The 23588-nt window shown below is 31.5% G+C and overlaps 3 protein-coding genes across 3 annotated transcripts in view; all 3 read left to right on the plus strand.

Moving 5' to 3' along the window:
* The window catches only part of HELRODRAFT_182715 (hypothetical protein), a gene marked incomplete at both ends in the record, with an annotated part of 4409 nt that extends 1596 nt beyond the window's left edge, over positions 1-2813 (plus strand). The window contains 2 exons of the mRNA XM_009033444.1: positions 2441-2521; positions 2736-2813. Of these exons, the coding sequence (XP_009031692.1) occupies positions 2441-2521; positions 2736-2813 (159 nt within the window). The remainder of the gene's footprint in view (positions 1-2440; positions 2522-2735) is intronic.
* An 8784-nt stretch (positions 2814-11597) lies between these two features.
* On the plus strand, positions 11598-12744 carry HELRODRAFT_182716 (hypothetical protein; the record flags this gene model as incomplete). The annotated part of the gene is made up of 2 exons (XM_009033445.1): positions 11598-11670; positions 12026-12744. 2 exons carry the CDS (start codon positions 11598-11600, stop codon positions 12742-12744), a joined length of 792 nt encoding a protein of 263 aa, XP_009031693.1.
* Positions 12745-22355: 9611 nt separating this feature from the next.
* Positions 22356-22823, plus strand: HELRODRAFT_145942 (hypothetical protein; the record flags this gene model as incomplete). Its single annotated transcript, XM_009033446.1, has 1 exon — positions 22356-22823. A coding segment is annotated over one exon (468 nt), but the record flags the coding sequence as incomplete, so codon positions are not given.
* Between the last annotated feature and the right edge of the window lie 765 nt (positions 22824-23588).

Below are 23588 nucleotides of genomic sequence, written 5' to 3' on the forward strand. Positions count from 1 at the left end.
TTCAGGCATCAGATTCAAAGCAAGTGACATTGTTAGCTTTACTTGATATGAGTGCTGCCTTTGATTGTGTGGATCACAATATACTTGTTCAAAGAATGTCAACAAGCTATGGAATTTCAGGCACTGTGCTAAGATTTTACAAGTCGTACTTAAATGACAGATCACAGCGGATATTATTTGGTAATGAGTATTCGGATGAAGAAAAAATGTTAACTGGCGTCCCTCAGGGATCGGTGTTGGGGCCATTTCTCTTCTTGTTGTATACTGCTGATGTGTTTGACATGATGGAGAATCATAAGATGGAGTGTTAGGTAATGCAGATGATATGCAGATGATATTCAGTTAGTATCATGTGCTCCTGTTGAAAAGTTTGATGATTTAGCTGAAGGACTGAAAGATGCGTTAGCTGCAGTAAATATATGGATGTCACAAAATGGAATAAAATTGAACAAAGATAAAACCAAGTTAATGCCAATTGGTACATGGCAGCAGACATCAGAAATACATCGAGATGCATTAGAAATGGATGATGCCATTGTTAAATTTGAAAGATCATCCACAATTCTGGGCTTCACACTTGATGCTAATCTGACCATTCAGGATCATATACGGGGTGTCGTAAAGACATGTTGTTTTCATCTACGTCAGTTGCAGCGCATTAAGAGATTCGTCAACAAGCCCGCTTTGATGGCATTAGTTCATTCATTTGTCCACTCACGTTTGGACTACTGCAACAGCCTACTGTATGGTGTTTCAGCGAATGAAATTGCACTGTTGCAATCTGTACAGAATAGGGCAGCTAAAGGTGGGTGGACGAAAGTATGATCACGTGACTCCATTAATTAAGGATTTGCACTGGTTGGTAATTGAAAAGAGGATTGTTTTTAAAATTTGTTTATTAATGTTCAAGTGTTTAAATGGTTTGGCACCACGATATCTGACGGAGATGTTTACACTCAAAGATATGACTGCTCAGAATTTTGTCTTGAGATCAAACGATCAGAATTACTTGACAGATCGGATGTCAAAATTGAAAATTGGGTCTCGTAACTTTGCTGTATGTGGTACGAGAATATGGAACAGTCTTCCATGCGTCATTCGTCGACCAGGGATGTCACTGTTGCAGTTTAGGAGAGAATTCAAAACACACCTGTTTTGAAGATTAATTGAAGTTGTGAATAGTATGTTGCATGTTGCTTTTGTTGTTTATGAATGTAGCTTATCGATAACGGAACATTCATTTGTTTTATGCTGTTTTTTTTATTTACGTTTTAATTATATAATTGAGTTGTCGAGTACGTAATGGGTGTTTTATGATGGGATGTGCTTACGTTGAATGTGTTTTGGATGTGAGGAGATGTGTGTGTTTCGTGTGTTTCTAATAATTTGAATTGATTTATTAATATTGTGCTGGTGGTTGGGAATTTATCTGTTGGTTGTTCTGAATTATATGTTATCGTGTATCTTCTGAGCGTAATTGTGTGTGATCGGTGTGGATAAATGTGGATAAAGTTCACATTAAGAAAACTTCATCATTACTGAACTAGTTTTTACTTATTGATCACCTCACTTTTATCGATTACCTCACTAAGTCATCATTTATTCTATTAATAAGTCACCAAATATATTAATAATCATTAAACTTTTTCACACACAGGCCTAGCCTTTATCTATCGATCACCTCACTAACCCACTAAGTCATCATCTAGTCTATCAATTTGCCGTTACTTCATTTTATATTCCATCGTCAATTACTTTTCTTTTATTTGTCTTATTATTATTTATTTTATTCTAACATATTTTATTTTCATGTTTTATCATTTCTCTTCCTCACTTTTTGTATTTATTTTCTCACTTATTTGTTTAATTTTGTTTGACTGGCTTACATGTTGTTACAGTTTCTGCGTTTGTCAGATCCTGATTTTTAAAGAATAATAATAAAAAAAAAGTGAGGATGAATGTATCTATGATTTGGTTTAAAATGGTTGCTGTTTGGTTCTTATATGGTTGTTGCATTACTTTCAGTGATTGGGTATGGTCGAGAGTATATGTGTGTATCTGTGTATGAATTTAAAGGATTTATCTGTTTTGTTTTAGTTCTTTTTACAATGTATACTTATGTTTATTTTCAAAATATTTCTGTTTTTGTTTGATCACTTAAATGGACAAAATTTATTTTTTTTGGTTATGTTGGATAGCGACTTTGGGTAGTTGCATAAAAGTCGCTATACAAGTTTTCTTATTTTAATATATATATATATATATATATATATATATATATATATATATATATATATATATATATAATACTTAAACTGACTTCTACAAAGTCAAAAAACTTCATTTAAAACTTTAATTCTTCTTCTAAACTAGTTATAATCAATCAATCAATCAATCAATCAATTAGCTTATAAAGCGCTATTTCCGCGATGTTCAACAGCGCTCCTCAATGAATTTTGAAAACAGATGGGTCTTGAGATCCGCTCTGAACTTCGCAAGTGATAGAGAAGTAGTCAGAGAAGTAGGTAGAGAGTTCCAGAGAAAAGGACCAGAAAAAGCAAAAGCAGATTTGGCAAAAGAGTGTTTAACACGAGTTAAGAAAAAGCGAGAAGAAGACGATCGTAAACCGGGGCGTTTAGGTTCAATTAATATATCTGATAAATACTTAGGAAATAATTTAGATTGAGACTTATACATGAACGTGCAAATTTTAAAAATTATTCTATATTTTATAGGTAGCCAGTGTAAGAGAACAAGATATGGAGATATATGAGAAAAGAAAGGGGCACGAGCAACTAGACGAGCAGAGTTAAAAGCTTTACTTAAAGGATAGAGTATAGTCAGGAAGACCATAGTAGAGCGAGTTACAATAATCAATCCTAGATAAGACTAACGAAGTAACAAGAAGGAGAAGAGTAGGATCATCAAGAAGAGGCAAAAGTTTTTTATTCTACGTAGATGAAAGTAAGAGCTTCTAGCAACACTATTTATCTGAGAAGAGAGAGACATAGTAGAATCAAAGATAAAACCTAGACTACGAAACTTATGAGAAACATTAAGAGTTTTAGAATCAGGTAAGATAATAGGAGGAATAGTAATAGAGTGTTTAGATTTATTAAAACAAATTAATTCAAACTTAGAAGGATTAAGTTTAAGACACATAGAGTCAGACCAAGCGATAATTGAAGAAAGACATAGAGATGAATTATGAAGAACACTATTGAGATTAGATGGAGGAAAAGAAGTATAAATGTAAGAATCATCAGCATATAGTTGACTAGAGAAAGAAAAGTTATTAATAATATGAGGTAGTTAAGAAGTTTAGAGTATAAATAGAAGAGGGCTGAGGTACCCCGAAAGGAAGAGTAGAAGAATTAGAAGTAGAATTATTGAAAACAGCAGAAAAGAAACGATTACAGAGATAAGAAGAAAACCAAGATAGACAAGAATCAGTAATACTAAAAGAAAGATGCAGCAGTCTCAAGAGAATAGTATGGTCAACAGTATCAAAAGACGAGGAAAAGTCAAGAGCAAGAAGAAGAGTAAGATTACTATTGTCACTAGAGAGAAGGATATCATTGTGTATTTTGAGTAAAGAAGTTTCAGTACTGTGAGCAGGTCTGAAACCAGATTGAGATACAGGTAGCAGAGTTAAAGTTTAAATAGGATGACAGTTGATTAAAAACTACTTTTTCTATTATTTTAGAGATGAAAGTAATATTAGTTACAGGTCTATAATTAGATAAAGAGGTAGGATCTAAGGATGAGTTTTTAAGAATAGGAATAACAATAGAATTCTTATAAGAAGTAGGAAATTTAGAGGTAGAAAGAGATAAATTAACTAATTTGAGAATGATTGGATAAAATATTGAAGAAAATTCTTTAAGTAAATTAGAAGAAAATAGATCTAGAAAACAGGTTGTAGACGACATAGAATTAATAATTTTAGTTAGTTCTAAAAAATTTATTGGAGTAAATACAGAAAAAGATTCAGTAGTAAGTTTAGTGAAGTTATGAGAAGAAAAATTAGAATTAGATGTTCTTAAAGAAGTAATTTTATTTACAAAAAAGTCATGAAACTGTTGAGCAGAAAAAGATGAGTGAGAGGATTTTTTATGTAGAAGTTTAGATAGAACAGACCACCTATTTTTAGATGTTGAAACAGATGTTATAGAATTTCCAAAAAAAATTTGTGTTTTAGTAGATATTTATAATTAATCAATTCAGATTCATAAATAGAATAAAGAGTTAGATGGATTTAACCTATAGGCTTTCTCCAGTCTTCTAACACTTTTCTTGGCTACTACACAAGCATAATCAAACCAAGGAGCCTTACGAGAATAGAGCCTATAAGTAAAAGATTTAAGAGGAATAAGCTTATCAAGAATAGAAGTAATGTAGATATTAAAAGCATAGACAAAATCATCAACATCAGAAAATAAGGTAGTATCAAAAATAGTTTCAGTAAGAGATTGAAGAAAAATATCTTTATTAAGAGAAGACCAGCATCTTTTAGAAATAGACATAGATGAATTTGAAGGAAGAAAATCTAATGAAAAAATAGATTCAATAAGACGGTGATCAGAATAAGGAACAGAGCTAGCAGAGATATTAATAGGCTTAGAAAAAGTTGAAGCTATAATAAAATCAATAGTGTTACCAGAAGTATGGGTAGGAAAAGAACAATATTGAGTTAAGTTAAAAAGAGACAAAATATCATTAAATCTACGAGTGTAAGAACATGATAAATTATTGAAGTGCAAGTTGAAATCACCAGAGATGTAGAAAGGAATAGAAAAAGAGTAGAGAGATTCAGCGAGTGAGTAGAATTCATCTAAAAATAAAGTGAGAGAAGAAGAAGGAGAGCGATAGATTAAAGCAATATAAAAAGATAGAGAAGAAGACTTAAGAGATACAGCAAGACATTCAAAAGAAGAAAAATTAAAGGAAGTATTAATGGAAGCAGTAAATAGAGATTTATAAAATAGACAGATACCCCCATAAGAAGAATGAGAAGATGATAGAAGATTTTTTGGAGGTCTAGAGTTCAAGGAAGCTGTAACCATCAGGAGTAGCAAGAATAAGAGAGGGAGAGTTAGAGTCCTCGTGCCGAGTTTCAGTAAGAGTAAAAAAATCAGGTAAGGAGGAAGAGATTATTTGATGGATATAGAGCGATTTTTTATTAATTGATCTTATGTTAATATTAAATAGTGAAAATGTAGAGATAGGTTGGATATTGGTACTTTTAAATCTAGTTATATTATTTAAAATAATAGAATTATAATTATTATTCTTATCGTTAGTATTAATTACATTAGAGTGGGATTTAATAAAGTTATTCTTATTGTACTTGCTATTAGTATTATTATTGTTACTAACTATATTTATATTTTTTTTAAAGTTAGATTTATTGTTTTTATTGTTATTATTAGACCTAAGATTAAAGTAAAAAAATTCGCCGCCGAACTACTCTCGTCGGAGACAAAGGAGTGTTAGAGAGGCTTAAGAGAAAGTCTCTAGAATAAGACATAATAATATTTAAAAGTTAAAGAAAAAGATATAGAAAGGTATAGAAAAAAATAGTCATAGTAAAAAAGAAGAGAACTCACTTGTTCAGAAACAAAAATCCACCCAAATTACAAAACCACCGAGAAAACGTGCCGCCATCACGCTAAACGTAAACAACCCAAACTAATGGCAATTAATATCAAACTTAATAACTTACGTTTTTTAAATTTCATTAACAATTTACCAACTGATATGCTATGAAATTAATGGGGTAACCATCAATTTCATCAAAAAAATCCGGCAAAATAAATCTAGAACACTTACGGTAAAGTATCTTCTCAGCAGAATCTGCTAGGTCATTTAAGCCTAAACATTTCAGTGAAGGTATCAAGTCAGCACAATTGAATGTAGCACCTCTCAATTCCTTAACAACGTAGTGTTAAACTGTTAATTAGTTTGCAAATTACATAGAAATAATGAACTATTTAAAACGAAAAAGAAAAAAAAAGGAACCGTTATGATGACTTATTATAACACGACTTTAAAAGCACTGCTTTAAATGTTCCATAAGAATGTTTAATAAATAATTCGAATAAAAAGAATTAGGTAGAGAACATCGATGCAATTTTTAAAATGTTTGGATATTGCTTTCGAATAAAAAGCAAACAGAAATTCAATAAATCACATTGAGTGAATTAATGAGAAACTGAGATGGGTGTAAGGAAAAGAATATAAATCATCTTTGACTGACGCACTTAATATTCTTCAACAAGAAATAAAATAATTTACAGTAAAGAATATATAAATAAAAGAAGTAAAAGTCAAGATACAAAGTCAAAATTTTGAAATGCGCCTGAACCATCGAACATAACTAAGTAACCAGTAAAGGAAAATAATCTATGAAAAGTTCTTGAAATTGAATTCAATTTATAGGGACCCATATAAAATGCTTTTTCAAAAAACAAAAGACTTTGCAATTGATTAATTCAGTCGTCTGTTAACAAATAAATAAATCGAAAATATTTATATTTAATGAAAAATAAAAAATTTGCTAATAAATGAATAAAATAAACTAATTGTACGCACTTTCCAAGACAATAAACTCTTGTATGGCTGCACTAATAAAGTTTGTTGCTTTATCATTTTTATTTCTTCTTCGACTTTTTCTTTTGGTAAATCAGAGGTTAAAGTTTCAAAAAGTTTTTCCCAATTTACTCCTAAAGGTCGGCTAATCTCGCGAAAAACTTTATTTGTCTTCAAAATATCTTCTTGAGCTATTGTTACCTAAAGCATTAAATTTGTACATAAACATCAATCATTTAAATTATAAGTTTAAAAATCTGAAAAGTTCACCTTTTCTGTAATTCTATGTGCAAAGTCAGTTTCTAGGTTGGCAATTTTTTCATTGAATAAGTTACTAACGTCGCTATGCATGTTAACGAAACTCTTGTTTATTATTTGAGTTGCTTCATCCTTCAACTAAAAATTTTAAATTAAAAATAAATGTTCAATATGCAAAGTAACATTATCCAAATCTTTTTATTTGTTTGGCAATATTGGCTAGACAGTTGAGTATCATATCATGATTTATGCTGCCATTTTTACTTACAGCATGGTATTTAAAATTTTAATCTAAAATTATTATATATTTTAAAAATTTTAAATTAAAAATAAATTTTGAATATGCAAATAAGATAACAAGAGAACAAGATATGGAGACATATGAGAAAGATAGGGGCATGAACTAGACGAGCGGCGGAGAAAAAGCTTTACTTAAAGGAAAGTGTAGAATCAGGAAGACCATAGTAGAGCGAGTTACACTGTGTAAAATCTTGGATGTCTCGATATACTAGCATATCGATAAAATGCACGTTACGCCTTGTTTATGTAATTAAAAAAAACAACTTTTTAAAATTTAATTTTAAATAAAGCTGCACGTTGCAAAATATTTTTTTTTTTGAAATTACCTCCCAAAAAATAGCTAATAAATACTCCAATGTTGTGGAAGTAATGAAATCAGAAAATGCAAAATAATTCGTAATAATTTTTTGTTGAAACTGAACACTTGATATAAAACTGCAGTTCACTTGCTCACTTCTTAAATCACTCTTGCAATGCATAGATAGGTAATGGTTCGACGTTTAACTACGTTCATATATACGTTACTGAAATATATAGAATAGCAGGTTTATATTTTTTTTTGTATATAAACTACTTTTTCCTATAAAGCAAAATTTGCTGATTAAAATAATACCAAATTTATTATTGTAGCATTTATAGTTACCGAGAAAACGAATTTTGAAAGAATTATTTTTACTTTCAACTTGCGCCATGTTAAGAGTGGCGCTCAATGTTAAGTGAGCATTGAGCGTTATATTCGCGCACAAGACGTGAAAAGAACGATTTAAAATTGAACACAACACAATTTTTTCTTCTTGTTTTTATAACAGCTGTAAAATAAGAAAATAATAATTATGAATAATTTATATTTATAATAAAATTTAATTATAAATGATTAATTATAATTATAAAATAATTATATATATCCATAATTTATATATATTAAATATAAATTAAAATTCAATAATCATAATCATGTTGCAATGGTATTTATAATTTTATATTATATAATATATTATAATTTATATTTAAATATAATTCATTTATAATTATATATTATTATTATATGATTATTATATTATTATGATATATTGATTATTATAATATTATCATAATTATTATATTTCATTATATGATTATAAAACTTAATAATAATAATCATATTACACATCTTGAATACTTTTCATTTACAAAATCCCTCAAAGCTTGAGTTTGCATAATGATTTTGAAAAGATTTGCAAATCGAATAGAAATATCTGTAAAACAATAAATTCATTTTATTATGCATCATTTATTTTTAATACAGGACAAATAATTATAAAACAATTTATCACACTTCTTAAATATAATTAATATCAAGCAGGAAACTTAATAGTTATGACTATTCTATTCAAAAAACACAGACAACCAATTTTCAATGCATTTTTGTTTGACCGTGTGGACTTGTGGAGTCATGGAAAAAAATTAAAAAATAATTTGTGTTCTAATTTTAAAAATATTTTTACAGAATGTTAATAAGTGGTTATTTATTGCATTTCTTTAAAATTGTTGTCATTGCTTGTGAAACTTAGCAGCTACGATTGATGAAAAAACTACCAATACAACACAACGCACTTTGATTTTCCTGACCGCGTGGTGCATACGGAAAAAAATCAAAAAAATATTCTGCTTCTACTCTAATTTCAAAAATATTTTTACAGAATGTTAATAAATGGTTAATGATCATATTTCTTTAAAACTGTCGTTTTCATCCATGAAACTTAGTAGTTATGAACATTCTGATGAAAAAACACGACCAATACAATGCATTTTCGTGACCGCGAGGTGCATACGGAAAAAAATCAAAAAAATATTCTGCTTCTACTCTAATTTCAAAAATATTTTTACCTAATGTTAATAAACGGTTAATTATCATATTTCTTTAAAATTGTCATTTTTACTCATGTTTTACTAAGTTTTTAAAAAAATATAAAATACACCAACCTCGTAGCGAATAATCTGCTGCAAATATGACTCTATTTTTATAATAATACATATTTCTTTTATCGCTCATAACAACCGAAAATTATATAGATGGGCGCATTTTCGAAAAATAAACAAAAATAACGACAACGAAAACGCGAGTTTGCGATAGTAATGTTAAATCACTTTCAGGAAAACGCGGTGAAGTTGGGTTGGCATTTTTTAACGTTGTGCGACCTGCTAATATAGAATATATACCTTACATACATTTCAATGATTAGTTAAGCAGCTTATATAGCTATACAATTTCCATTGAAATATGTAAAACACCTTCTTTTTTCACGATCTCTCCTTGCATAATATATAGGTCAGTCGGAATAGCTAGGTTCAGCCTTATACCAAACAAACCTAGTTCGATTCATTACTGCCTAGAATAATCTTTACGAAACGCAAATCGATTTTTATAAAATTGAATCGCGTAAGAAAACTAATCGTTACAAAATTTGTTCCTGGTTGTTCTTCTGAAACGTCATTTAAACTTTCGTTTGTTTCGTCAGCCATTTGGTCTAATATTGAAACGATTAAGCAGCAGAACTCACTACAGAAAAATTAGAAAAAGAAGTTACGTGGGTAACGATTAGATTAGAGTAATCGTGACAATCGTCAAAATTAAATGCATTTTACTATTGATTTCATTACTTTTAGCGAAACCGTTGTTGATGTTTATATTTGAACAGCTATTTTTAGTTTTAAAAAATGTTATCGTTCAACTAAATAATTTTTCTCATTTTTCGTTTCCTTAATTTTAAAATGTGTACCTTATTTATTTCAGCACAAGTTTTTCTCGGGGCTCTTTTAAAACAAATTTGCTGCAAAAAGCAAAAGGGTAAAACAAGCAAAATAAAGGTACCCTCAAAAAATCAATTTAAACATAATTGAAATGAATAAAATCTTTAAAAAATGAATATATACTTATTAATAAACTATGAAGATGTGAAAATTGTAATGAGTTTATTGAGTATTGTTCACAGAAACTAAAGAATGAGACCTACTGAAAATGAAAACTGAAAATGTGCGCGGTTACGTTCGATGGCCTGTATAGGTATTCTAAGTATATATGAAGTTTTCATACTAAAATAAATTGCTAATATTTAATTACTTTTTCATGTAACCAGAAAAATTACGTTCATTTCTAGGTAGGTTGCGTTTTTTTTAATTGAATGAGCCTGCTTCAGGCAGCTCTCTAGGTAGGTTCCTTTTTTTAATTGAATGAGCCTGCTTCAGGCTGCTTTCTAGGTAGGTTCCTTTTTTTAATTGAATGAGCCTGCTTCGGGCAGCTCTCTAGGTAGGTTGCGTTTTTTTTAATTGAATGAGTCTTTTTACATTCAAAAATTAGTTTAATTTAGCTGCTTTAGTTTCATTTAACTAAGCCAGTAAAAATAACGCAGCTCTATAGGTAGGTCTCCTGCAAAAACCGACTCGCACTTCATCGTAGTGCAGGAGTGAACATCTTTTGTCGAAGACTGAAGATGGCTAACGCGAGCGGTGTTTTTATTGAATACCATTTTACGTTACCGATTTCGCAAATTTGGAAATGTATGGGTAACGCGTTCAATCGAATTTTTGAGAATGTGCACGAAACGGGAGATAGCTTTGTTATATATGTTATTTTTGGGAATAAAATTGTCTATTAGAATATGCAAATATTTTCCAGATGCACACATAAATGGATTTTTGGCGATTTTTTAACTTTCTCGTTACCGATGACGCAAATTTGGAAATGTAGGGTTAACGCGTTCAATCGAATTTTTGAGAATGTGCACGAAACGGGAGATAGCTTTGTTATATATGTTATTTTTGAGAATAAAATTGTCTATTAGAATATGCAAATATATTTTAGATGCACAAATAAATGGATTTTTGGCGATTTTTTACCTTTCTCGTTACCGATGACGCAAATTAGGAAAAGTAGGGTTAACGCGTTCAATCGAATTTTTGAGAATGTGCACAAAACGGGAGATAGCTTTGTTATATATGTTATTTTTGGAAATAAAATTGTCTATTAGAATATGCAAATATTTTTCAGATGCACACATAAATGGATTTTTGGCGATTTTTTAACTTTCTCATTACCGATGACGCAAATTTGGAAATGTATGGTTAACGCGTTCAATCAAATTTTTGAGAATTTGCACAAAACGGGAGATAGCTTTGTTATATATGTTATTTTTGGAAATAAAATTGTCTATTAGAATATGCAAATATTTTTCAGATGCACACATAAATGGATTTTTGGCGATTTTTTAACTTTCTCGTTACCGATGACGCAAATTTGGAAATGTAGGGTTAACGCGTTCAATCGAATTTTTGAGAATGTGCACGAAACGGGAGATAGCTTTGTTATATATGTTATTTTTGAGAATAAAATTGTCTATTAGAATATGCAAATATATTTTAGATGCACAAATAAATGGATTTTTGGCGATTTTTTACCTTTCTCGTTACCGATGACGCAAATTTGGAAAAGTAGGGTTAACGCGTTCAATCGAATTTTTGAGAATGTGCACAAAACGGGAGAAAGTTTTGTTATATATGGTATTTTTATAAATAAAATTGTCTATTAAAAAATGCAAATATTTTTCAGATGCATACATAAATAAATTTTTGGCGATTTTTCAACTTTCTCCTTATCGTTGGTATCTTAATATATAGCGATTTTATGATGAAGTTTTTTCTATTGTTTTATGCAATTTTTAATCTGAATAAAGTTAAAATGTTATAAATAACAAATAAAAAACAATAATAAATCTTTTTCATTTCATTAAACCTTTAAATATTTATTATTTAATCGGTTTTTTCATAATCCGCCTTTTACATATGCTTAATCGTCGCTGAGTTAAAACCGTCGCGAACATTACCTTCGTCAACGTTGAAGTTGCTCCTGCTCATTCTTCACTTTCAACTCCTAACAATAACATCAATAAAAACAACTCTAATTCCAGTGGCCACGAAGTTACTTCAAAAAAAAGGAGAAAATACACTCCAATTATTGTAGGTTCCAAACAACCTTGGTCCTTCAAATTATCTGCAGCTCCTTTGCCTCCCAAAAAAATTGTTTTTGGGGTAGGTAAATTGAAAAGCTGCGTCAAAGAAGAGATCCTTGAACATCTGGAAACTATTGGACTGACCGCTGCAGAATGCGTACCAGTCTTTAAATTCTCTCCCACTCGTCCTCAACCTTCAACCAGTGATCCATCAACAAAATTCCGCATAACTATTTTTAAACATCAGGAAATGATTTTTACCAATCCTGAAAATTGGCCTATCGGCGTGGAAATTCACCCCTGGTTATTTCATGCTCGACCACAGCATTTGATAAAACCCACTACAACTTCACTACCAAATCATTATCCTGTCGACCTACCAAATGTTAATACACCATCGCTGGTCAACTCACATCAGCATGTAGAAAACACAGTTGAGGTAGCTTCCATTTTAACTTCTTCAGAAGAATCCACTCAGCCAATCGAGCCAGTCACGATGGGCCCTTCTCAGCTGGTCGAACCACATAAACAACAACAAGCCTCATCGATGATGAGTCCTCCCTCCGATGTCAATTCTGCGACATCAATAAATCACGACAATGGCTGTTAACAATACTTATTCCACAATCAATTCTATCCAACAACATCCTCAACCATCAAACAACGACGAAGATGATCAACACTTTAACGCATACAACACCCACATCGACCCCACAAAGAACCTCCTAGATTCATTCACCAGACAGTCATCCTACTACCCCACAAGAGATCTACTCAACATTCTAAAAGCCAAGTACATCAACAATCATGATCACTCTCTACCTCTACTTCACATAAACAGCAGAAGTCTTTTAAATAAAATTTCTGACATTTTAATTTTAAATAAATTTTTATCTTATTTTTTTTCCATTATTATTATTTCAGAGACATGGCTGAATGACGAAACCGCTAAACTAGTTCGTATGAATGATTACAATTTTGTTTTTAAAATAGGTCTGACAGAATAGGTGGTGAAGTCGGAATCTTCATCAGATCAGGCATTGAATTTTCTATGATAAACAATTTGCTTCTGAACGACACCATTATTGACCTTCTTGGTGTCAATTTAAAATTAAACAACACACACGTAAATATTTTAGCAGTATATAGACCCCCCAACACTGACCCTAATATCTTAATCCAAAAGCTCGAACTTATTTTACCCACATTCAAGCCACACATAGAGAGCTATTTAATTGGCGACTTTAAACTTGACCTCAATAAACTCAACAGTGACAACGTCGTTGCTGACTTCTCTAACCTACTATCATCATACAACTTCTTACCTCTTATAACCTCCTCTACTCGCATCTCAACTTCTTCTTGCTCACTCATCGACAATATCTTTACTAACAATCTAATTTCTCACTTATCTGGAATAATTCTGTCTGACATATCTGACCATTTCCCTATATTCGCCATCGCTTCCAAATCAGAAATCTCAAACCAAAAATATGTGACCTTCTCAACACCCACTTTGCAAACATCGCTAGTCAACTACTCTCAAACCAACCTCCCAGCTATGGTAGTCCTACAGATTTTATGAGCCCATTCACACCCCATTCCATTTGTCTATATCCTGTTACTGAACAAGAAATATTAACTACTGTTAATATCTTGAAAAACAAAAAGAGCTGTGCAGACGATGGACTCAACATGTTCCTTATCAAAAGCATGATTTTCTCTATCATATCACCACTTAATCATATCTTCAACTTATCACTAAGCACTGGAATCTTTCCTGACTCATTTAAAATAGCCAAAATCATACCAGTATTCAAGAAAGGAAACAAAGATGACATTAACAACTACAGACCCATCTCCATTCTTTCCCCGCTGTCAAAAATTCTTGAAAAACTTTTCTTTAAAAGACTCTCTAATTTCTTCTGCTCCAACAATACTATCTGCAATAACCAATACGGATTCAGACCCAACCACTCAACTGAGCTTGCTATTCTTGACTTCATCGATGTTATCGATCACAAAATACTCCTATCCAAACTACATCATTACGGAGTAAGAGGCACAGCTCACAACTGGATGAGAAGCTATCTTTCATCACGGACACAATATGTTTCCATGGACAACATCAATTCAAAGCACGCTCTTATTCATCACGGGGTGCCACAAGGATCCATACTAGGACCCCTTCTATTTTCTATCTACATAAATGACCTCTGCAATGTTTCGCCCTCAACCGAATGCGTACTGTTCGCAGACGACACCAACCTTCTTTTTACTTTCAACAACCTACCAGATAGCTCTGAACATATCAATCTTGAACTCCAAAAATACTCTAACTGGTTATCCAATAACAAACTAATCATAAATTATTCGAAATGTGCATACATTATTTTTGGCCCAAAAATACTCACCAACCAAGCTCCTAACCTAAACCTATTAGTTAATGGTGTTCCTATAAGCCGCACCCTGTCTACCAAATATTTTGGAATCACCATCACAGAAAATCTTTCATGGAATTCTCACCTACAAACTACCTCAGACAAAAAACAACAAACAAACTCACAGGCATCTTCTACAAAATCAAATATAAACTCTCTCTTTCTGCTCTTCGCACGCTTTATTACACATTCATCTACCCTTATCTAACATACTGCATCACACTATGGGGAAATAGTCCAAAAAGCCACCTGAATAACCTAATACTTCATCTACCCTTATCTAACCTACTGCATCACACTATGGGGAAATAGTCCAAAAAGCCACCTGAATAACCTAATACTTTCCCAAAAAAGATCAATACGTTTAATTTTTAACCTCAAACCCGATTCTCATACTAAACCCTTCTTCCTAGCAAAAAAAATTTTACCAGTTAACTTCATCTGTCTTTACTACTCTGCTTTATTCGTTTTTAAATTTATCAACAATCTTCTCCCACCTCACTTTATCAACTTCTACACATTAAGTAACTCCGTTCAATCTACAACCACTAGACACACCCCTCTCTTCTATATCTACAAAACTCGCCTTAAATTAATCCAGACAAGCATAAAAATAACAGGTCCTAAAATTTGGACAGAACTTGTACCTCCCCATCTAAGAGCCATCATAAACCTACAACATTTCAAGTCAAAATTCCGTGCTTTTTTATTGACACTGGATCTCGACTCCACCACCTAATATTATATTAAGAATACTGTAGATTTTCGCCGGGCGACATTCGAATTCCGCACCACGCGGTCCCGAACCGCGTCCGCATACGAATATCCACCCGAGCCTTCGCTTCGGCGGAGTCTTTCCTGGCCGGGATCCGCCACTCTACAATAGACCCTCTCAGGGTCTGAAAACACGGGCCGGGCGGAAGTTTGTTCGCGCCCTGCTTGTTGACTAGAGACGCCGACCTCGTCAACTATCAGCAAGTCTTCTTCAACATCCATTATTTTAGGTAGAATAATTAAGCCGAGCCAAACTTCAAGTGTACACTTCTTTTATTCAATAAAAGAAATAAAATAACAAACAAAATAATACAAATCAAACCTCTGTCTTTATTAAAAAAAACGATAAATCCAAAATTAATCTATTAATAATACAACTACCAAGCAAGAGACAAAACCTAAAATAAAAATAACAAACGACCCGCCCCATCTACATAACGCTTTCTATATCATAGAAAATTCTATACTCCTATCTATACTCTTTTCCTATACTCAGAAAAGCGATACAGCACAGCAGCGTCGCATATATAGCATATCAAATAACAAAATATACATGCATAGAATGTCTAGTAAAATATATAGATATTTATAGGCGGCACGCCTCAAAGACGCAATCATTATAATCACAATCGTCACAATTTCACAAAATATACAGGCGGCATATTTCAATCGCGCAATCATTATCATCACAATACAGGCGGCATATTTCAATCGCGCAATCATTATCATCACAATCGTCACAACACGTTAGAACAAATGATGCGGATGAATGGTCTTTATGAATGGTTAAACATTTATGTGTTTATATATGTACTGAGCGAACATTTACATAGTTATATGTCTATATATGTATGACACGAACATTTACTTAGTTATCTTCAATTATCTTTCTGCCTCAGTTATTTTCCTTATTTTATTTCATTAACTATTCATGTATCTACCTGCGGTGGCCACCACAAGACAAACAGCTTATTCGGTCTCCGCATATTCAACTTCATAACTTTTATTCACTTATTTGATATGTTGTTGATTATGAATAAAACTTTGAAAATGAAAAAATGAAATGAAATATATATATATATATACAAGCTGATCGAAGAAAAAATGGTTATATTTCCTAACGATTGCACCAACGACGGTCTTAACCCTAATTATATATATATATTTTAACAGCTCATGCCAGTCCCATGGAGGATCATTACCGGGCTTTAGAAGCTGTCATAGACCGACCGCCACCGGACTGGACTCGACCGCGCGGCCGTCCAAGACAGTTATGGATCTGCTCAGTGGAAAAGGACCTGACCCTCATCAACTACGGTCCTTACTCCGCTTGGAGACTTGCTCATGATCGCTTGAAAGAGGCACTTTGTGAACACGGCAACGTCCCTTTATGGGGCACACCCATAATAATAATGATATACGCATTTGTATATATTGTCCAACTAAGCTGGAATATATAGCATACATGAGCGTGATTTTCTAAAGGTTGTTTCCTTCTTTAGCTCGATTTTGGTGTAAAAGTGCCGGAAATAGATATAAATGAGGAAGTAAATGAAGCCATTTAATTTCAATGTATGAAGCAGACTAAAACTGTAAAATACAAAGTTTCATTGTTCATCAGTTAATTAACTAAAAAAGAGAAATAATTACTAAACAATTATTAAATAAATAAAAATATATGAACAACGATCTTCAAATGAAAATGTTAAAAATATAAACAGTTCAAACTCAAATAATTTTATACAATAACAGCCAATTTTGCTTTTTTGTTCAACAAAATCTCTTTTAGATTGACAATTTTTGTTATTTTTATGTTTGAAGGATCTTCTTTGACACCTTTCACTTGATAAACTTGATAACTTTCACCTTTATTAAGGGCAAAAGACAATTCCTGGAGACTTGTTTCAAACCAATTTTTTTTCAACGAAGAACTAGTTTTGATTTCGATATATATGGATTCGCCGCTATTCAATTTGACTTCGATGTCAAAGGGAGCAGTAGTTGCTGCATCGGCATTCATGTGGATAATCTGCATTGAAAAAATTTGAAAAAATATTTAAAAATGATAGTGTAGATTTATAAAACATTCCATGTATGAGCTCTTGTGAAATGTACATCTATATACTTAAAGTTTAATAGTTGAAAATCTTTAATTCTTGGTTTAAATATTTTAAAAACATTTCTCTTTTAATGATCACAAAAACAACCGATAGTTTTTGTTATTTATTGGCTAGATATTTGCGACAAAATTTACAAAATAATTATTTTCGGAACTGAACCGAAACTAAACCATAATTTTTTTTGCTATTCGAGCCGAAACCTAAAACTGGATGATGCGGTGTGCTTGCGCGTGCATACATGATGTGTGTGTGTACGTCGTGTAGTGTGGAAGGTTCGGTGGCACGAACATCTTAAAGCGTTCACGAGGACTTGAATGGGCGCTATATAAACTCCACATATAATAATAATTATTATTTAATTATTTTACAATATAAAAATGGGGTACCACTACCCATGTGCTAGAGTGTTGTAAGTATGGTGGGTTAGGAAAATGTTTATAACATAATAATGTTTTAACATATAACATACCTATCTATACAACATAACATAATAATAAAATGGCTTGGCTTACCTATAATCATAGGAATCATGCCTTAGATGACAAAACAAATATATAAAGTAAAAATTTAAAAGAAGCAACAAAAAGGATTAAATTAACAAAAATACGTTACAGAACAACTTTTTTTAAAAAAAAAATTACATTCACACACACCCCTTGATCTTTTTACATGAGATTAACGATCAATTTTTACAAGAATATGTACCTACACGCTACCACAAACATATACGATCACCTGCGCCACACATTTACAATATAGGGGTATATTTTTTGGTAAACAAAACTTGTTTGGAAAAATAAAATTAATCTCACTTCTTTTATCACTTCTCCGTTTTCTGTACTCTTGAAATGTTGCAAATAGCGTAGGACGTACAACTCACCCCAGCAGCCAACATCACTTTCATCATTCCTGGAACTATCGCATTTAACGATTTCCATCTCAAAGTTTGATGCCGCTGGAAAATCAATTTCTTCCACACTTGCACAAGGAACGTCAGGATTCGCTGGAATAGGTAAATCTGCAAATGCAAAAATAAAAGTTTATTCAACGGTTTAAGAATGATTATTTTTACAAATATAATACCTCTAAAATTGAAGACTGGAATAGACTGTGAAACAACTTTTGACCGCTCGTCGGACAATTCAATTAGAGGTCTCAAATTATTGTGAAGAGTGTTTGGTAAACAATCATGAAACTTTGAAACAGCGAATGGCGGATGAAGGTTTTCACCAGGAAAGATTTTAGGCGGCCAACATCTCACAACATATTCACCTTGTTGCTCCCGGTTGTATGAAGTATTTGTAGGTATTTGTGTGTCTTCCAATTGTTTCTTGGAAGGTGAAATATTTGCTTCCGTTGGGAAATGTACGGTTTCTGCATAAAACGTTTATTAGAACAAAATGTGATTGATGACTGCTTTAAAGAAAATAGAATATCTTGTTTATCAATTAATATATCTAACTAAGTATTCATTCATCTATCCCAATTTATACAATCACCATTTTTTATCTCTCAATCAAACTATCATTCATCTATCCACCTTCTTCCATTCATCCATCCATCCTACCCAGCTCAAATGTAACAAAAAATTGAGTTAAAATTTAAGCCAAGCTAGGGAAATTTTATGATTTATTATTAGTTTGCAACCATTTATTGAATTTGTGAAATTGTACACACAGAGGACGCCATTATTTCTCTCTTTCTCTCTCTACATCTAGCTATATATCTATCTATCCATCCATCCATCTATCTATAAACCAACCAACATCTCTATCTCTCTCTCTCTCTCTCTCTATCTCTCTATCTCTCTCTATCTCTCTCTATCTCTCTATCTATCTATCTATCTATCTATCTATCTATCTATCTATCTATCTATCTATCTATCTATCTATCTATCTATCTATCTATCTATCTATCTATCTATCTATCTATCTATCTATCTATCTATCTATCTATCTATCTATCTATCTATCTATCTATCTATCTATCTATCTATCTATCTATCTATCTATCTATCTATCTATCTATCTATCTATCTATCTATCTATCTATCTATCTATCTATCTATCTATCTATCTATCTATCTATCTATCTATCTATCTATCTATCTATCTATCTATCTATCTATCTATCTATCTATCTATCTATCTATCTATCTATCTATCTATCTATCTATAAACCAACCAACATCTATCTATCTAAAAACCATAAAAACAATAAAAACCAACCAACGAATCAGTCAATTAATTAGTAAATCAATCAACCGATCAAACAAATATTTTAAATAATTTATCGACTAGAACCAGTACTAACCATCACTGGATGGAATGTTAACTGACCAACGCTTTTCACAATCAGGCAGATCGGAGAGAGACCTATCCTTCATCATAGATTCCAAATAATCCTGCCGTCCATTCTCCATCAGTGCTGTTACTTCCATGAGAAAACCTCTGATGTCGAACAAATGAAATTGAGTTGACTATCTATCTATCTCTATTACCAAGCATCCAATTTTAATTATAAAAATTTGAAATACAACTCAATTAATTTAGACAAAAATGATAAATCAAACCTCATTTCTTTAAAGCAACAATCTGATTGACTTTTATTTGCATGCGATCTTCTGCTGAAATAATAAGCTAACTCTCTGTTGATGTCTGCATAGAAATTCAGATGACCCCTACATACACACATAAAATCATCTTGAACCTGCATTCAGAAAACGTACACATTTAGTGAAAGTTATAGATGACGGCATGATAATTTAACGTCCTACCTCGGGAAACCAGGTCTCTGGACGAAAACGAAGAATGATTGACTGATTGATTGATGATAATTTAAGATGCGTGATGTAAAATATTCACTCATAAAACAAATAGCCGGTTCGTTTGATTGCAGTGTAATTTGTTTTATTGAATGTAGCCAGAGGCAAAACTAGTTAATGTGCAAACAGTTAAAAAAGAAAGTTCATGTCAATGCTTAAAAAATCAATACTAATCTTTAAATACAATAACAGAAATTGTATCTAACATTTAAATTTTTGATTAATTATTGGACTGCCCTCAATCACGTCTTAAAATTCAACTTAAAAGAAACACGGAAGAACAAACTAATGTAGAATGAACGGTTTTTAAAATTAGTTGGAAGAAATAATTTAACACTCATTTAACTTTCAATTTAAATTAACAACTTTATGGATTGTTATGCCGGGTGTGAAGTCTTAATTCGAGCACCTCCCAATCTAATACTGATTCGCGGCTCCCAATACAAAAAACTTTTATAAAAAAAATTGTATTTACACAAAGCAGCCCATGTTGCATCTAATTTTTGCTCGAAAGACATTGCAGATCAATGAAACATTTGAATGTAGCAATCAAGCGAAATTAAATTATAGCAAATAGTTTAATCTAGTTGGAAAAAATATAAATTTATAAGAAAATGTTGAAAAAATAGAAAAAGATTTTTATTCTAACTTGACAAATTTTATTGATCACAGATGTCATTGTGGACTTTCCAGGTAATTCTACAGTATGAACAAATTCCAATCTGTGCACCTAAAAAAAGTTATTTTTATTAAAAAATTGTGAACATAATTAGTTTAAAATAATTAAATAATCCGCAAATCATTCGTGTGTTATTGCGTCTGATCAAGTTCACTTGGAACAATAATCAGAAAATCTGATGATTGCAAAACATGACAGTTAGATCTCATTTGTTTGTGAAATAAATTCTTCTAAAAGACATACAACTTGAATTGAACAGAAATTGTATGCAAAGCCAAGTGAGGTTAATGAAACCATATAAATATCATCAAAATTAGAATGAAAATTCCAAAAATTACAAAAACCGTAAAAAAAAAATTTTCAGTTTTCTATAAGATTTTTAACCAAATATCTAAAGGCATAAATCTTATTCTCGAAATGACATGTTTTGGTAATCAAAGAAACTAAAAATTTATAGTGCTACCAATGTTATTTGCTACATTCTAAAGTTCAACAACATTCTAATTAAAGAATGAAAAAAGTACAAGTTATCGTGAAGGCCTGTTAAGGGCACGAACAAGTTTTCTAAAAATGAAAATAAAAGTATAGCCTGCAATGATTATACTTGCACAACATTTTGACACCGACTGAAAAGATCTAAAAAAGATTAAATCACTTTCGTGAAATAATCAAACATTAAAATTTTGATGATGATTAATGATGATGTCAGTTGATTTTGAAACATCCAATCCACCAACAACTCTCCTTTTACTTTTTTAAAAATCATTGAAAGCAAAAGAAGTGCTGTAAAAATGATAAAATAATTCCCCCAAAAATTATATATATGTACATATTTTATTATTATTACAATTCTCTCTCCAATATTTTACAAAGGCACCAGCAAAAAACACAGTGCATTTAAACAGGATCTTTTTACAATCAAATTCTGTCAATACAATAGCAGAATCCAGCACAACCAACGACTCTATTGCACCGACCATAAATCTTTGTAAAAAAAAAAGCTTGCCATTTTTAATTCAGAAATAAGCATCTGTAATGAGTCAATCAATAAATAAAGAAAAGAACAAAAAACAGAGGAAACAAATAAATAAACAAACAACAAATTAATTTTTAGACATAACATTTTTGGATAAAGTTACAATGGGTGTTGATTGTGATGAGGAGGTACACGTCATATATACTGATCTCGAGGAGGCTTTTGATAGGATATCTCACAATTGTTTGTTACTGAAACTAAAGAAATATGGATTTGATAACAAAATTCTTGTTTGGATAAGTGAATATCTTAAGAAGAGAAACTTCAGGGTGCGAGTGGGTGATGCATTGTCTTCAAAGTTTGATGCTACTAGTGGAGTTCCCCAAGGTAGTATCCTGGGACCTCTACTGTTTACAATTTATATTAATGATCTCCCTTCAGCATGTGAGAATATATATCTTTTTGCGGATGATGCAAAGATGTTTAAAATTATCAAATGTCCAGATGACTTGAAGTCCATGCAACTAAATGTGATCAATATGCAAAATTGGCTAAATGTCTGGCGTATGATTCCAAATGTAGATAAATGCTGCGTATTGAAGTTCGGAAATAAATATAATAATATTTATGAAATGTGGGATTCTGCCCAGGTCAAACAAGTGATCCAAGTAGTCAAAGTAATAAAAGACTTAGGTGTGTTTGTTGATGATAAACTCACTTTTAGAGATCATATATATAGTAAAGTTAAGTTAGCCAACACAATGTTGGGCATCATAAACAGGCATTTTAGACTTATTGATGAAGAAGCTTACCTATGTTTCTACAAAGGCTTGGTCATACCACATCTAGAGTATGCGGTACAGGTTTGGTGCCCACATCACATAGACCTAATACAAATGATTGAAAAAGTTCAAAAAAGAGCTACTAGATCTATCCGTTCTTGTTATGGTTTAGAGTATATTGATAGATTAAAAAAATTGAACTTACATTCTTTGAAATATCGAAGAACTAGAGCGGACCTGATTTTTTTATATAAAATGTTGGTGGCCAATCCAGATACTGATCATTCGTTCATGTTGCTCAATAATGATGGGAGAACTAGAGGGCATCATATGAAGTTGTAAACAGGTTTATCTCACAAGGATGTTAGAAAATATTTTTTTTGTAACAGAGTAGTCGCGGACTGGAATAGACTCCCGCAATCTGTTGTTGACTCTCCAAATACAAGTGTTTTTAAATCTCGTTTGGATTTGTTTTGGGGTGATGCTAAATTTCAATATAGGTGATACTTTTAAACTGACGGTTCAATTGGATGTGTGTGTTGATAAGTAGAAATGGTTTGAGATTTTTAATCTATTAGTATGATTGAATAAGAATTTTTCATGGATGGATGGGAGTGGATTAATGAGAGAATTACTTATGCAACATTTATAATACTCATTATTATGAGGTTAATGTAATAATTATCATATGGTAAAAATATGAGCATAAATATAGGTAAAAATATGTATTTGTTTTATTTTTTATCAGTAATGACTGGGAATATGTATGATTGACTTGGATTGATTATTTCATTACCCATTTTATGGTTGAATGTATGTGCGTATTTCATTTATACATTTTTGGTTAATTATATTTTA

This window comes from Helobdella robusta, assembly GCF_000326865.2.
Source record: "Helobdella robusta unplaced genomic scaffold HELROscaffold_91, whole genome shotgun sequence".
In the NCBI taxonomy this organism is placed as follows: domain Eukaryota; kingdom Metazoa; phylum Annelida; class Clitellata; order Rhynchobdellida; family Glossiphoniidae; genus Helobdella; species Helobdella robusta.